We start from the raw sequence: 17,363 nt of genomic DNA, 5'->3' as shown, positions 1-17,363 counted from the left end.
AATTTGGCTCCAGGGGATATAAGTGCCTCTGTACGCCAATTCAGTGACACCATCTCCCCAAGCAGCAGAGTCACGGTCAATGTAATTAGTGCCACCTTGGACATGCAGTGCCACCTTAGACATGGAATTGCTCATGTCAGCTATTACTGGCTTTCAGGAGCTGTCCCACAATGCCCCACACTGACAGACAATACAATCAATACAAGCACTCCTGGTGAGGTTGTGCACAATTTAATAACTGTGGTGACTGTATGCTGACATAAATTAGGTTGACAATTTTGTAGTGTAGACATAGCCACAGAGGTGTACAGCATCTATATAAGGAGTACTAGTGGCACCTTAGAGACTAACCAATTTATTTGAGCAGTGTAGCTCACGAAAGCTTATGCTCAAATAAATTGGTTAGTCTCTAAGGTGCCACAAGTACTCCTGTTCTTTTTGCGAATACAGACTAACACGGCTGCTACTCTGAAAGCATCTATATAGGTACTTATTAGCTCCTATAACTCTAGTATCTGAACGCCTGGATAAATAAGAGTATGGAATGCCAAATGCAAGTATTAAGAAAACAATCAGCAAGATACACCTATAGGAAACTCTCTTATCAGAAGAATTAGAATTAGTTGGGCTGTAAATATTAGTTTTGAATACAAAACACATCAGCTTCGTGACCCATTCCATGAGTAGGAAATGGCCCACCTTGATTATCATACACATTGTGAAGAGAGTGGTCACTTTGGATGGGCTATTACCAGCAGGAGAGTGAGTTTGGGGGGGGGGGGGGCGGGCGGAGGGTGAGAAAACCTGGATTTGTGCTGGAAATGGCCCAACTTGATGATCACTTTAGATAAGCTATTACCAGCAGGACAGTGGGGTGGGAGGAGGTATTGTTTCATGGTCTGTGTGTATATAATGTCTTCTGCAGTTTCCATGGTATGCATCCGATGAAGTGAGTTGTAGCTCACGAAAGCTCATGCTCAAATAAATTGGTTAGTCTCTAAGGTGCCACAAGTACTCCTTTTCTTTTTGCAAAGACAGATTAACATGGCTGTTACTCTGAAACCAAACATTCCATGAGTAATACATAGAATGAGTTAAGGGAGTGCAGGAAGAAAGTAAAATTAATACTGATGTAATATTTGGAATGTCTTATCTAGCAATTCAATATCCAAGCACAACTAACAGCAACACTAGCAGTTAATGGTCTTGCCTTCGGAGGCAAGATAAAGAACAGGAATTTAAACAGAGTTTGCACTCACCATTTCTGCCCAGTTATTTCCTCCCAGGCCAGGGTTATGCTGATGCAGTACAAGTTTCAGCCTTAAAAATCCAATTCAGGTGAGGGAGATATACTGAGAGGTGTATTTTAGAAGAATTATTTTTCCTTTACTGCCCTCATAGCTGGCATTCAAGTACCAGCGTAGGAGTCTACAACCTTCATGTCTCTGCTCTCTCTCTCTGCCCTCAATGAGTCTCCTGTGCAGTCACATGGCTATTTGCAAAAGACACTTCTCCTGCACAGTCACACTCACACACAAATCCAATGCTGTTAGAGGTCGTGGACTTTATAGCAAAAGTGCTCCAGTCCCAAAAAGAAGGAAGCACTGGAATACACTTCCAGTACTATCATGGATAAGTGATAGTACCAGAAGTACTGGAATGTCATTCAAAAGTACTAGGATGGCGTTGCAGAGTATTCTGGCACGACTGAAGCCGTGCAAAACAGTAATTATGAACAAGGAATCCACGACAACAGCAGTGATGTGCATTCATGCTTAATAATAGTATCACTGCTATCACTCACATTTTTAAGTGGCTTCAGCATAAAATCACTGACATTTATTCACAAGTAGATTTTTTTTTTGCACTGGGTTTTAACTTGCATATAATGTCAACTCGCCCTGTGGCAGGTTATAAAACCGTTACCATACTCCCAGTGTTCATTTACTGAAACGGAAGGGTTCACCTGGTGGTTCTCTGAGCTTTTGCTGCAGAGAATTACAGCAGAATTCTATCTGTAGTTATCGACAGAGAAAAAGGTACTGCAGCAAACACCTTTAATATGAATAAAAAATTCACAATGGAGGTACATTCTGGGGAAATGTAAAAGGAATGATTACAAGAGAAAATCTGACAGAATACAAAAATAAACACGGCTCTGCCAGACTATGAATCTAATGAGGAATGACGTAAATATGTTTGATTTATAGTTACATTATTGTGTTAAGCACTGAAAACAAACTTTTAAGAAACATCAGCTGAAAGACACGAACATATAGTACATAAATCATACCGTCCACATAAGTTGTAAATAATAGTCCTTAAGTACTTCATTTTACTTAATAGAACATAAAGCAATGGAACATGTGCAAATGAGAACGCTCACATATACTGACTTTAAAATGCCTATGATAAAATTAACATATATAGTTACATTTAATAAGGATTACACTACTGATGGAGAAATGAAACCTACAAATATCAGCCACATTATCCCTGGTGCTGAAGTATGCTCTGCAGTTAATCATACTGGCCCTATTTTTCTCTCAAATAAGGATCACAATCCATCAATGTTAACCAAAGTTTTATCTTATTCTAAAGTGTAGAAAGAAATATAGCATTATGTAGTATTCTTTCCTTTGTTGGGAACAGAGACAGAAAGGGCTCTCTTGTGGATTATGTACACTGGTTGAAAAGTATCTTATGAAAAGGCACATATCTGTGATTTAAGGCTAGTATGGTATTTGTTTCATGCAGAAAGTAACATTTAAAAATGGAATTAGTATGGTAAGTGGTTGGATTCACCTAGCTAGCCACTTGGTGCAAAGCTAAAATGTGTGCTTAGAAGCCTCAGACTGACAGTGATTCTCGCTTCTTTAGAGTTTTTGTTTTTAAATATACAATGGATAGATAAAGACCTACCTTCTAAAAAGGTATTTGCTGCAATTTCGTGAGCCAATCAGCCGTCTATTACAGCTGTTGCCTCTGTGCAGGTACTACATGAAGGCCTTATATTATTACTCTGAAAAATATTCTTTTTACTCTCCTTTTTAAAACACAATTACATGAAAATGATTCATTAAAGATGTTTAATATATTCATATATAAAATATCAGATGTTGGTACAAATCATGTAAACCTCCCTTTGGAAATATTTTGACTAGCCACCACAATGACCAGAAACCACAACAGTGCAAATCTATATTTTTTGTTTAACTACAGAAATAGCCATCAACCCTCACATACAAAAGGAGTACTGAAAATCTGAAATGACAGAAATTATGCTTGGGCACCTGAAAGCCACGACCCTGCCACCATATTCAATTACAGTATTACAAAAGGGGAAAAATTAAAGCTGTTTGTGCAAGAATCACTGCAACAGTCCTTCTACCCCAACCTCTTAATTTTTATCAGATGTACAGATTCTAGGTTAAACAATGCTCTTCTTTTCTGGTTTGATCACTGTTCTTCAAGCCAGGATGGAGCATCTACTCCAGGAGTTTTCAATTTGATGTGGAACTGTTTAAGTGTCTGTTCAAGCTGCTTCTGATTCCCAGAGAAGTATGCGGCAACGGCATTGTGGAACAGAACAAGCTGATTGTGCAATACTTTAACCTGTGGACAAGGACAGAGGGAGTTAAAGATGAAGAGGCACTTGATTGACACTTGAGGCTTTAGACATAAGAGATTTATTGGATGTACGAATTCAAAAATTCGTACTCTAAACTAACGGAGAAGAGTTATTCAATACACATTTAACATTTTATACAAAAATCCAACCTTTTGTGATACTATCTGAGGGTCATTAGGGTCTATTAATTCAAAACAATTCAATTCCCCACTTCAAGATTGAAATGAAAACTAAGGTAATATAAGAGAGAGTATTTGTTTAAGGGCATGACTACACTGGAAACTTCAAAGCGCTGTGGCGGGAACGCTCCTGTGGCAGCACTTTGAAGTGCGAGAGAGCTCTCCCAGCGCTCCTGGTAATCCACCTCCACGAGGGGATTAGCCCCAAATGCTGGGAGCGCGGCTTCCAGCGTTTGGAGCCTGTCTACACTAGCGCTTTAAAGCACTCAGATTTGCTGCGCTCAAGGGGGTGATTTTTCAGACCCCTAAGCCAGCAAGTTAGAGCGCTGTAAAATGTAAGTTTACACTCTGCAGCCATTTATTCTAAATATGTCTGAACACGTTCTTGTATTTACCTCTTACTTTATTTTCATGCAGAAAGCAGCATACAGATATGCTTATAAAGTCTTTAACATTAGCAAGAGGCTTACATTCTCTCCTATTAGGAGGCAACTATATTTGTTGATGTCTGAAATACTCTCTCTCATTTAGGTATTATAAGAAATTCAACCCACACTGCAACACTTTTTGCAATAAATGATAAAAGATTTGGCAAGTGAGAATATATATAAGCTTTATTAGTTCCCGAGAGCTACCAATTTTTCTCAAAATAAATCAAGACGACATGGGTTTAGTGCTTGTGACAATCGGACTACAACCTGTTACAGCTAGGCCTAGCAACAGCAAGATTCCTCACACATCCTACCAATGCAACTAAATTCTGACATGCAACAATCATGCTACTCTAGTTTGGGGCTCCTCTAAAAACAAAAATGGCAATAGCACTGAACTGACTGCTGAATCTGTGATATACTAGGGAATAGGCAAAGACCAAATTCAGCTTCACTTGTAATTTAAGAGGCCCTGTTGTTCCTCAATGACTGAGCTGACACTAAGGGGGAGATTTTCAAAGGCACACAGCAGTCAGGAACTTAACTGTCATGTGTGCCTTTGAAAATCTCCCCCTAGGTCACTTAAGACCCATACATATTACATCTAACACCACCAGTGTATGGATAAGAGTGTCTAACATATACAATGCGAACAGGAATATGTTCACAAAACATTTCTAGGGAATAGGGTTACAGCCTAACATGACAGATTTGTAGTATAGTCAGGCCCTTAATTTGTCATGTAGTGTAGTGAGCAGCCCTTTCTGAATGGACACTGCTGGTCTCAGTTATCATCACAAAAGCATATATTACAACTATTTCTTCTCCCAATAAATGTTCACCCCATAATATACGCATTTTGCCCAGGACCTGTCATCTTGCTTTTGAAACACTAGGTAGTCCATCTACTCACTAGGTAGGATGTGACTAGTCACTGTGCCAGCAAGCAATCCACTAAGTAGCATAATGATAATCAAACTAAATACTTGCATAGATAGGCTAACAATTCATTAAAGATGTCAAATCTGTGTGCAATTTATAAATGCTGGTGGACCAAATCCACTCGCCAGTGACATTTGTCCCCTCAGAGATAATATACATAGCAACTCATTTTTAAAGTGCCTATCTTGTTTTTGCATAAAGAAAAGGAGTACTTGTGGCACCTTAGAGACTAACCAGTTTATTTGAGCATAAGCTTTTGTGAGCTACAGCTTGAAAGCTTATGCTCAAATAAACTGGTTAGTCTCTAAGGTGCCACAAGTACTCCTTTTCTTTTTGCGAATACAGACTAACACGGCTGCTACTCTGAAACTATCTTGTTTATGTGACCTTGAGGAAACAAAAAGTCACTTTTCTGATGTATTCTGCTTCATTTGAATCATAGGTCTTTTTCCATCAGAGTGCTGTTAGGTAATCCAGCCCAGCTCCCTGCCAGTGCAGGATTGTTCCCTATATAACCTCCTGCTGTATCATATAATTGAACCAGGATTGTTTGTTATATTGTGCAACAAGGTTATATTGATACAAGTTTAAAATACTTGAGATCCTTGTTTTCAATCATTGGCTACATGATTCCAGACAAAATGCAACAGACAAATGAAAATCTCATCTCAATAGGACAGCTTGCTTTTACCTCACAGAAGTGAAGAAATTCAGGAACAAATGAATGTTTGTCCTTAAGCCCATTCGTTTGCTTATCAGCAACTGAAGACACTTCTATGCAAAAGTCTGAAGCAGGTGTGGGATCATAGGCATCTTGTGCAGACCCACACTCCTAACCTAATATTTTAAAAGTATACCAAAAGGGAGAATTGCCCAGTGAAAGTCTGCAACACCAAGTCTGTCTTTGCAAGAGATGAGACAAACCAAAAAGGGTGAGTCTCCCATTTTGTCACTTCCAATGCCCCAGTTCTTTATCTCACTCCTCTATTAAACACTCCATCTAACTATGGTCTACTTCTTCCCAGTCACTTTCATCTGATTCGACTTCATTTTCCTCTTCCTTGTGTCACAATTCCTTCACCAACATGACTTCAGTGATGATCTGCTTGCCTCACTGTCTTAATGTCATCTGAGCTAAAATCCTGGATCAACTCTTCCACTCACTTACTCTGTCTGGTCTTCACTATACACTATTCCAACTCTAACCTCTCCATTGAGATTCCCCTCTGACCATCATCTAGTCTCCTTCAATATTGTCCACCTACTTAGACTTGTTTGATATTGCCTGGGCTGAGTATTTGGGCTGGATGGGTTTCTGTTTACCATGTGTTCTGTACCATGGTTTGTTTAGATAATTTGTAAGGAGCTTATGGAACCAAGATTAGAAAATAAAGAGAGTCATCTGGGCTATAAATCCATGTACTTAAATTAATTAGTAAGTGGAAGATCTCTCAATCTTTTCATAAATGTTATGAAATTCCAAAAATCGTTCAGTGGCACAAATCTGTACATTATCCTTGTTTAAAAAACAGGCAACCATGTTTACTGAATTTAAGTATCTTTATAAAGTTCTACTACAGATTCTTTCTAAATTATACTGATGTCAAATACATTCTATGAAGTTAGACCTGGATAAATCCAGAGTAACAGAAATTAGTTTCAGGGCCACACTGTTTTGTTTTAATTCCTAGTATGTTCTCTTGATTTTCCTGTGTATTGTATTGGAAATGCTTGATGCAAGTGAAAAATGACCACATCTATACAGTCTTAAAATGCAGGTTCCCCTCCACTGACCACTTCAAACTGACCAATATCAGTTTAATTTGACAGTTTCTAATCACAAAGGTGGACACGCTTCCATTTCTGAATCTGCACTATCAGATGACAGTGAGTTACGTGAAGGGCGAGGGGGAAAGGACGGCGTTTGTTAAAAGGGTCAGGGGCACTCTGTTAAACAGGAGAATAAAGAAAGGCTACTTTACCAGTAAGTTACAGTGCTTTGAGGGTGCTGTCTATACAGAGTCACTCTCCTAGGATGAAGTACCCCAGGTTCTATGAACTACCAGAACCTACTGGAAAGCTCTGGCTTCCCATTGTGGGCTGCAGAAGTACTGCCTCATGGCATCAAAATAAGGATGTTATAGAGGCAACAGTCATGACTCCAAAGTTAAGGCTGAGTTTTACACTTGTAGCAGGGATTCACACCTCATTTTATGTATCAAAAATGCATCATACCACCCTCCCCCCAAACTACAGCACTTATTCCAAATATCTACACATAAATCCATAAATTTAGGAATTTAAATTAATAATCCGCTGCAAAATCCTACCTCAGAGCCTCACCATGGCGCAGCGGTGACCCTGGCCGTCTGACAGCTATGGTAGCAGGGCGTATGCCCTGGTAGGTCTAACCATGCTACAAAGGTGTCTGACTATCCAATCCAGGGAAGGGGATTGCTTTCTCAGAGGAAAGAGCGCTTTTCCTTCTCCTTAGAGGCTGAAGGCTAACTAAGCTTGAGGAGGTACGCATGCCTGCCTGCCTGCCTAGCCAGTGGGATGGCTTGAAGTTAACAGCTAAAACAACACGAGCAAATGGGTTTTAGGTGGTGGAGCGGAAATTGAGCAACGAGAGGTTGCTAAAAATGTCAGGTGCTAGATCAACATGGAAAAGGACAACCCTCGCTGTGTGTACTTACAATTGTAGGTCGCTGGTGAGGGAGGAAATGTTAAACCATCTGATGGAGGAGAAGAAAAGGATAAGATGCGATCCTGGTTGGCCTCCAAGAAGATGGGAAGATGACATTGTTAAACGTTTTGGACGAACGTGGAGAAGAAAGGCAAGAGTGCGAGAGGAATGGCGGACGTGTTGCAATCAGCACAGTCTTAATGACAGCTGAAGACCGATCGATCCAGTGGTAAATTAAGAATTGGTCCTTTCAGAAATTTATCACATTGGGTCAGTCTTTTTGCTTCTAATGATTTTAATAATGGGCCATCTCTTTTCTTTTTCACACCTCCCAAACAACAAAAACCTCACTGAAATCTTGTATATAAGATATATCTGGAAAAAATTAGGATTAACGGTCATTTTTTGCTGCTCTTTTTCATAATTGAAAGTTTCACCTTCAGCAGAGGCTGATAAATCACGTTCTTCAGAATGCCACAAAGAACCTATTTCAAAATGGCAGCCACCTTCTATGGCTTCTAGTGCGACAGAGGTCACAGGCAGCTGTTACCAAAATGGCCACCATCTCTCATTGTTTTCAGTGGGACTGAAGATGCAGGCTGCCCTTAGCAACAATGGCCACCGCTTCCACTCACCTGATCCTCACATTGTTTCTCACTGCCTTTGAAAGCATTGGGCACTACCATCGTCCTTGAGGGCAGCTTGGCATCACTCATTTGAAACAATCGGGAGATGGCAACTATTTTGAAAGATGACAATTTGAGTTTCTCTGAAGGAGAATATTTTATTTTTCTGTCTGTGCTAACAGATAAACATTTAGTTAGGATAATGGCAAAAAGTGACCATTAATTCTAAATATTTATTTAAAATAAAAGCTACCCTTTGCACTAGATTTACGCAACTTGAAGGACAAATCTGGTGTGCATGTACTGTTGGGCATGCATGTGCTGGGGAACATGATGGATGAGGAGGAAAACTTGGGTGTACACTGCCTCCTTTGCAGTGCTCTGTCACTGCAAAGCAGCTACAAAATCCATCTCAACTGGCCAGTATAATCTGGATGATTTGTGCTGCTCTGGAGTGGCTAAAGCAGCTAGAGCATACCAGTGATGCAGCTCCTAAAAGTTAAATAAAGTTTAAGGCTGATACTATATATCTTCTACTTTATAGAACTATCATATGGTAGCATTCTCTTTGCATTTCTAGTTTAGTGTACGTGTTCAAACTTTTTAATTAAAAAACAAGGAAATTCCAAGACAAAAAAACTAAGTTAAAATGGCATTAAGTTGAGAATTCATATGAATAAACTCTGGGTAAAATACATTACAATAAGGTCATTATCCCCAAACCAAATGTTAAAAATCTAAGACATTCAGAATTAAGTTTAAACTTAGAAAAAATCCAAATATGTTAAGGGCAGGCCACCAAAACAACTCAAATTCTGCCCAGTAGTGATACAGGGGAGGAGGGGTGAGCATGGGGGGGGGTTGAGCATGGGGGGGGTGAGACACGGAAGAAAGGAAAAAATGTATTTTTAAAAAAAATCCATTAAATCTAATCTGGAACCACAAATACTAGGATTGTTTATTATAATCATATGGCTATTGAATGGTGTAACAATACTGCACGATTATTGTCATCATATTACTGCCTAGAAGCACTACTGATACCATGGCTACACTGTTCAAGGCCCTACAAACACATAAGGGACAGCCCCAAAGAATTTACAATCTAAACAGACAAGGCCAGACACCATTTGGTTGTTTGAGTGCCCTCCCTATAAGGGCTTCTGTAATAGGTGTGAACATGTTTTTACCCATATGAATGTAAGACTGCTTCCTTCAGACTGCTTTGAGTTAAGATTTTACCACTTCAGCATTTTGAATAGTTAAGGCTCTTAAAAGGAGAAAAAAAAGTTCTAGAATTAAAAAAATGTATAATTTATTTCAGCACCAAGACCAACTATATTAAGTCAGAAATGTATTGATTCATGTCTATTCTAGAGCTATAGATGTACTAATACAGCTTAATGTTCCTACTGCATTTGATAACATTGCTCATACTGTATTTTTAGAATTTTCTTCACATGCAATAAGTCTGGCATATGAATGAAGGCTTTCCAAACCAAAGATGCATGCCAAGCAGGCTCTTTACAAGGCAATGACCCAAAATATTAGGCCAGTATGGACTATCGCTTTTTCAGTGATCCCCCTTTATTTTAATCTTCTCTTCTTCAATTAAAGAGTGGCACTTCTCTTGTGGTATAAAGAGAAGACAGGAAATGGCATACTCCAATTAATAAGGGGCTTACCAAAGCAGCATGTAACCATGTCTTTGCAACTATTTGATAATAGTATTATGCAGACTGTTCCATCATCTTAGCATTTGAAAGTTCTGCAGTTGTTCTTAGTCTCCTATATGGTATCCTGAGCTAACAAGTGAAGCAATGGGGTAGCAAAGATTCTCTTACAGCCTTACTCTGGGACAGATACAGACTGAGTCATAGTTTGACTAGTTGTAAAATCTGTTAGAGTTCTAGTGACACCCAAATGTTCCTTTGGTAAGACAGGTTTAATGATGTCTCAGCTTTCATAACTACAATGGGAAAATAACCTAAAAGACATAGGTTACCATTTAAATCAAAAGGAAATCGAATTAGAGTGCAGTAATCTCTCTGGATTTCAAGAACATTTCTTCAAACTTTGTTCTTCAGGGCTACCAAATTTATTCTGTGTCGAGCTCAAAGTACTATTTTAGCCTCAAGTTCTATTCCGGTGAAATACTAGTAACATTACATTTTCCAGTATCACATACAGGACATGTACTAGTTGCAGCAGAAGCTCCTTTGTTTTTCCTGATAAAAATCCCATCCGCACAGATTGACATGAAAGGAGAGTGGTGATTTAAGATGGATTCATTGGAAGAGTACCATTCTTATATGCTCTGTGATTTAGGAACCTTCCATTAAATCCCAGGAAGCACAACAAGAAATAAGAGTCGTTACATAAAAATGAAGGAAACGAGGAATTATATACAGACAAAGCTACAGGCTGGAAAAATGGATTCCTATCACAGCAAGTAGCCGTAATCCTGTTTTGGCTTCTTTTCAATGACCCCATAGAGAGATAGTAGATTTAGAAAACAAAGACGATGTTAGGAGATGGGCCTAAAGATGTATTTAAAATGACATCTCATTATGGCTGTTTTGATTATGAAAGGTACCCTAGAGGCCTCCATTTTCGAATGGTAGCTATAAAAGTCCTAGAGTAAATATTTTGAAGCTTCCAATGCCATGTAGTTGAGAAATACCCAACAGTGCTAAGACTACTAAGCACACAAGAGCAGTTTTTAAAAATCCCTTTTTAAACATAAAAAGCCTTGAGCCAAACCTCTCTCAAAGCTCAAGATAAATCAAGACCGATTGCCAGATTTTACAATTTATGTAGGAAATTGTCCATTTTGAGCCAAACCATTAGTCCTTAAATCTATGTGCAAATTCCACTTATATTTGTTGAAAACGTACAGAAAGATTTCACTAATTTTCAAAAAAAAACCTTATTAGCACATATTTTCTAAAACTAAATTTTTTTTTTAGAGATTACCTCAGTTAAATTTAAAATACAGTGCTGCTGTTTTAGTGTTTAAATAGCTATTTATGTATAAATGTTTATTTTTATGGCAGCAGTACAGAACTCAGGAACTGTGTACTATGCTAGTAAGAAAAAAAATGTACAACTCGAACTATCATAAGAACAAAATATCTACTACGTAGGAAGCACTGGAGCTCAAATTCTGGTACTAGATCTTGTGTCCAGGAGGTAAGGATGTATTCCCTGTATAGAGGTTGTATTTAGTCAATGAAGGTGTCTCCTTCCCCCAACCCCAAATCCTATCCAACCCATACAAGCCCAGAAATTACTTTGGCCTTTTTACTGCAGAACAGAATAGGGCTTCCTTAACAGATTGCAAGTCTCCCGGCTCCAGTGCAGGGTTAACTACAAGGTATCACAAGGCAATTCTCTTCTTCCCTATTTCCAATCCAAAGGCTGTTTGCAGTTTCCTCCACAGTTCTCAGCCCTATTGAGTTATTTGTCCCCCTTACTATAGTAGCAGGAATCAGCGGCTTGTGGGGACAGATTTGGGGACTGCAGGCTGCAACTGCCAATATAATTCTGCTGTTAATCAAGACTCCCCAAAGGAAGAATTCATTAGGGGGTCTCTGCAATATTCCGTTTAATAAAAAAACAAGGTGCCAGTAAATGGACTCTTGTGGGTCAATTAAATCTCAAGATTATTCCAACTCCACATTAGATTGGCTGTGTTTGTTAAACTGCACGTGTGGTGTGTTTATGCAACTTGCATTTACACAACCATGAAAATTGCAATTTGATATGGGTATAAAAATGCAAAAGTTCAAAGGAAAAATTTTAACAAGGGCTACCTTCAGCTGTTTTTAAAGTCATACATCAATAGCTCCCCTATAAAACTTAAATAATTTCAACGAGAAAAAAAAAAGCAAAAAGCCAAACTATATCCATTACATTAAGCCCTTAATCAAAGACGTAACAGGAAACAATGAAAGAAAATTATCTCAGTGCACTAGTTTGCAGAAACAAACATTTATCTCCAGTTTCCAGATCAGCATACACTGAAAGTTCAGCTCTTCTGAGAACTAACAGTTTAGTATCTGCATTAACGTTGGGATCTGAGCATCTGATTGCTTCAAGAACATAAACTATAGCATAGTTCTTTCATTTGCAAATAATGTATCCGACACTTAATGGGCTAGGTGCTCATCTGATATTAACAGGAAAAACTCCGATAACACTGATTTTCAACAGCTGATGATCTGGCCCGTTAAGGGTTTGGTGTGCTGTTTATTTGCAGATGGCAGAGCTATATCGGTATGAATGTTCTTGAAGGAATCTGAACTTCTGGTCCTAATGCTGATGCTGGTGTAGTAAAGTATCTTATTCTCAGAAGAGCTGAATCAGTGGAGCCAGAGCTGGAAACCAGAGGGAACTGGTGTTTTTTGTAAGTGTATGTGCTGAGACTTGTTCTCCTTTTTCCTCTCTCCACTAGTTTATTGTTCTCTACTACCTTTTCCCATTGTGTTCAGGGCTTAATCTAACTTGTATTGTCTGGTTTAGGCTTGGGCTACACTACAGAGATAGGCTGACATAAGGCAGCTCCCGCAGATGTAAGTTGCCCACTACATTGAGCCAATAACTCCACCTCTGCGAGAGGCATAGCATTTAGGTCAATGTAGTTAGGGAGACACAGTGTCTGCAGATACTGCATTACTTACATTGCCTGCTCACCCAAAGGCGGGAGGAGTTCCAGCTGTCTGTGCCCCACACAGTTTAAGTCAGTGGAAGCGCTCCTGGGGAGGACATGCACCACCAACACGGGGGCACAGTGTGGACAGGAACCACCACAGTAATTACTGCAGTGACTGTATATTGACTTAACTTAGGCCGACTTAATTTTGTAGTGTAAACAAGGCCTTATATTGAGGTCAGTGGAGCTAAGCTGTTTTACACCAGCTGAACGTCTGGCCCAAACGACTTTCTCTTGGAAAGTCAGACCTGCAAGGGTTTTAGGGTTGTTGGTTTTTTTAGGGGTTTTTTTGGTGTGTTTAAGAAAACAGCCTGTGCCAGAGTAACAGGTAATGTTACCAATGTCAAGGCTTTCCACTATGAGCTGGTGTGCTACTGAAAATATTCATCCGTTGTTGGAGATAGAGGTTGCTAACTCTCCCTTCCCTGTGGGCATTTGCAGTAACTGCAGTCATAGGAAAGGACTCTAGCCATTCCAGGCACATATTAATATGCCTCAGTTTAGATTTTAAAGACTGTTCTATTTTTATACCTATCTAAGGGGAAATAAGTTTGACAACATTGATTTTTCCTATCTTCATTTTATCCTAATCCTGACACTGTTATTAACTTCCTAACCCAGGCATGCAGAGATCAGTAGTGTCGGTTAGAAACAAGTAGTAAGATGTTTGCATGAGAACCCTTTATTTTTCTAGTTCACAGGAACAGGGGTGGGGTGGGGTGGGGTGGGGAATAACAGTGACGCCTGCACTCCTGAAAAAGAAAAACTCTTGCATGACCAGAAAGAGAGTATGTGAGGGAAAGGGGCAGGCAGACAGGAAGGGAAGCAATCCTATCTAGAATCTACGAGAAAGGGAAACTGTTCCAAGAACCAGACCCTTGCGTAGATCTGGGTTGAGGGATGGAACAGCTTTGCTTCTGTGTTGAAGGTGGCATGCAGAACAATCTCTACAGTTTTTCAGTCTAATCCTCATCTAACATTGATTAAATACACACATCTTGGTGCCAAAATTATTATTCTTAATTAGGAGAAAATCAGTTTTGAAATGATCTCTTTACTGCCCTTCCTCGCTGTCTTTTACACATATCCGTCCCGCAGGCATTACCAAACACTGTAATAATGCTCTGCATTTTGAGCCCACAATCTAATCATAGATCACAATTAGTAAATCAATGTATTGATCACTATTACGTGGTAAGTGTGAAAAAGTACAGTAGAAATACTTTCATATGTTCAAGTAGTCTTTCTAATATGCTTTTACTTCAGTAATTTAGAGTCAGGAACTTGAGGTCTCTAACTCCATGAAGGCATGCTCCAATAGCACAAAAAGAAACCAATCTAGTGTACTTCTCTTTCTTGTTTTACATTTTGAAGCAGACTGTATTTCAAGAAAATGTGCTGTTATATCAGATATTGATCTCGGGAGAAAGAATCTAGCAGAAAGCAACTCCACTACAGAGTGTAGGAAGTGAAGTGGTAGCTTACCTTATTTTCCTCCAAAAATTTCAATTTGATAGATACATCATTGCGCATTTTGTCATATTTTTCTTTATACACTTGGAATAGCTGCTGTGACTGTTCAATCTTTGGCAGAGTGTTTGCATCACGGGGACCAAGATTAAGTTCTTCTAGGTCTGTGCGATAGGCATCATATTCAACCCTAGGAGGAAAAAAAAGTTAAAATTAGCCACAAAATGTCTCAAAACTTGCACATCAAAACCAGGAGATTAGAAAGAAAGCTGGACCAAATATATAAGTGCATGTAATGCTCATGAAAGGTATTAGAATGACAATGCTTTGTTATGCATCAAAGCATGTGTACCATACGTGGTAGGCATGTTCCCTCATCAGTACAACTCAGCCACATTATAAGGGTATGTCTTCACTGCAGAGTTAACTTGGGTGATCGGCACCTGCACATGCAAGTTAGCCTAGAACAGGTGTGAGCAGCCGCACTGAAAAGCCACATCCCAGAGTCCTCATTGGTGCCACACTCATCCATAAGTGTTGATAGGGTCTCAGGGACATATCCCATAGTTCTTTGCACTATAGTAAGCTGAACTGCTGTATGAAAAGGGAATCAGAAAAAAGTCTGTCCTTGTGGGCACAAAGGGATAATTGTGGGAAGGCACTTGAGGACTATCAGCACTTAAATGATTTAGTCTGCATCCTCACTGCAAAAAGGGCAGGTTACCAACCCAGGTGAAAACAGCATCCGGGTTTTAGCCTACAGCCCCAGACAAGCCAACTAGCCTATGTGAAAGCACCAAATTCTGGGGCAAGGGTTGTGTATATGGATGGGAGGAGGGTTAGAGGCAACACCTGAGTAAAAGCTTGCATTACAATCTGCAGTGAAGACATACATTGAAGGACTACTAGACATGACAGGGTAATTCAATCTGTCTGTTCATAAAATCTTTAATCTCTGTCTGCAAATTCAAGTAAGTGCCAAGGTAGATTCTTTTGAGATGAGGGTTCCAGGGAATGGACTGAAATAATCAACTCATTTTACCCTTACCCACAACCAGCACAAGATGGATTTTAAGTTATACTTATAGGCAAGAGACTGTGTCCTGATACCAATCCCATGAGCCATCCAGTCTTCAGATACGATTTATTCTAAGAACACTGAGCTAGAAAGAGTGCCTTTACTATACTAAAACATTCTTTATAAACCTAATCTAAGAGAAATCTGAACTCTCAAATTAAAAACACCCTTGACCTGTCTTCCCAGATTAGGTCATACCAATTATAAAAGTCTCTGTAGAAATCTAGATAAACCAATCACAGGTCTGCCATGTGTTTTATGCAAATTAATGTAATCAGAGTAGCCAGCAAGCCTATCCTCGTTTTCATGATCCTTAAATATTTGTCCAAGTTATTTCCACCTTTTAGTAAAAGGTATTAGGAAAGAGTACTCTCAATAAGCAATGCACTTTTCAGCCATCAGTCTCAAAAGGAAAGACTCATTCCCAGCTGAGAGATGGAGAAACTGAGGCACATTAAAGTTAAATGAATCACCCCCAGTGTCGCAGCAAGATAATGCCAGATCTGAAAACTGAACTCTGGTCTCCCAATTCCCATTGTCACGTTCACCAGCATACTGAACTCCCTGGACTCCAATTAGCAAGGTATGTATGATGTTTTATTTTAGTAAGAAAAGCTTTTCTACAGTTGGATGGTGCTGAAGAACGGAGTAGACTTGAAGGACTTGTTTAGACAGGGAAGACATTGTGAAATAAGCCAGGGTGTGAATTTACAGTGCATTAGCTATTCCACAATAACTCTCTGTGTGGACACACACTTATTCCACAGGTTTCAGAGTAACAGCCGTGTTAGTCTGTATTCGCAAAAAGAAAAGGAGTACTTGTGGCACCTTAGAGACTAACCAATTTATTTATCGGATGCATCCGATGAAGTGAGCTGTAGCTCACGAAAGCTCATGCTCAAATAAATTGGTTAGTCTCTAAGGTGCCACAAGTACACTTATTCCACACTAAGAGTGGCTTTGTGTGGTTTAGCTTAAACCGCTCTGGAAGAAAAAAAGTCACCTACTTCCATTTTGCTTGAGAAAACAGAATTGTTAAGTACTGTGAACTGGAACCAGGAAGAATTTTGCCACCAACAAGCCTAGCTTTTCAGTTTGGTGGTGGTAAAAATGCCCCAAGAGGAAAGTTTACATTTTCACAGTGAAAATAAAATTTTACATCATCCAAAGTGTGCTTGCCAATCCACATTACAAAAAAATGATATGGTCCCTGTTCCAAAGATCTTACAACTTAGTTTAAGACATGAAACAACAAAGCCAGTAATAAAAACAGATCTGCTGGGAGGAAATAAGATTGGATAGTTATTAAAATGCCGATGCACAACAAGGAGAAGCATAGAGATAATTTTGATTAATTTTTGAAGGCATCATGTTAGAAAGGAACTTGTTCTCATTTAAATCCTTCAGGGTATAATGGACCAGCTTGGAAATGTTTGTGGGAAGAATGGACATGGAGGCAGTATCACTGTCCGAGTGCATAGGGCAGGAAACAGTGAGATAAGAAAGGCCGGCCAGATAAGTAGGGTGGGGCAGAGTTAAGCAGGGGTTTCAAGGCAACAAGAAGTTTTAAAACTTGTTATTGCATAGAAACAAGTACCAGTGGAGG

General features: G+C 39.3%; 1 protein-coding gene across 7 annotated transcripts in view; it reads right to left on the bottom strand.

The window, feature by feature from the left end:
- Nucleotides 1-2,076: 2,076 nt before the first annotated feature.
- Nucleotides 2,077-17,363, bottom strand: part of ARFIP1 (ARF interacting protein 1) — an 89,854-nt gene continuing 74,567 nt past the window's right edge. For all 7 annotated transcript variants that reach the window (XM_084626700.1, XM_084626706.1, XM_084626702.1 and 4 more), the window contains 2 exons: nucleotides 14,695-14,869; nucleotides 2,077-3,615 (listed from right to left, as the gene is read on the bottom strand). In XM_084626700.1, coding sequence (XP_084482826.1) covers nucleotides 3,460-3,615; nucleotides 14,695-14,869 — 331 coding nt within the window. In that variant the 3' untranslated portion in view covers nucleotides 2,077-3,459. The remainder of the gene's footprint in view (nucleotides 3,616-14,694; nucleotides 14,870-17,363) is intronic.

Source organism: Lepidochelys olivacea, assembly GCF_965140295.1.
Source record: "Lepidochelys olivacea isolate rLepOli2 genome assembly, chromosome: 4".
NCBI classification, from domain to species: domain Eukaryota; kingdom Metazoa; phylum Chordata; order Testudines; family Cheloniidae; genus Lepidochelys; species Lepidochelys olivacea.
This window is presented reverse-complemented; position numbering and strand designations above follow the sequence as displayed.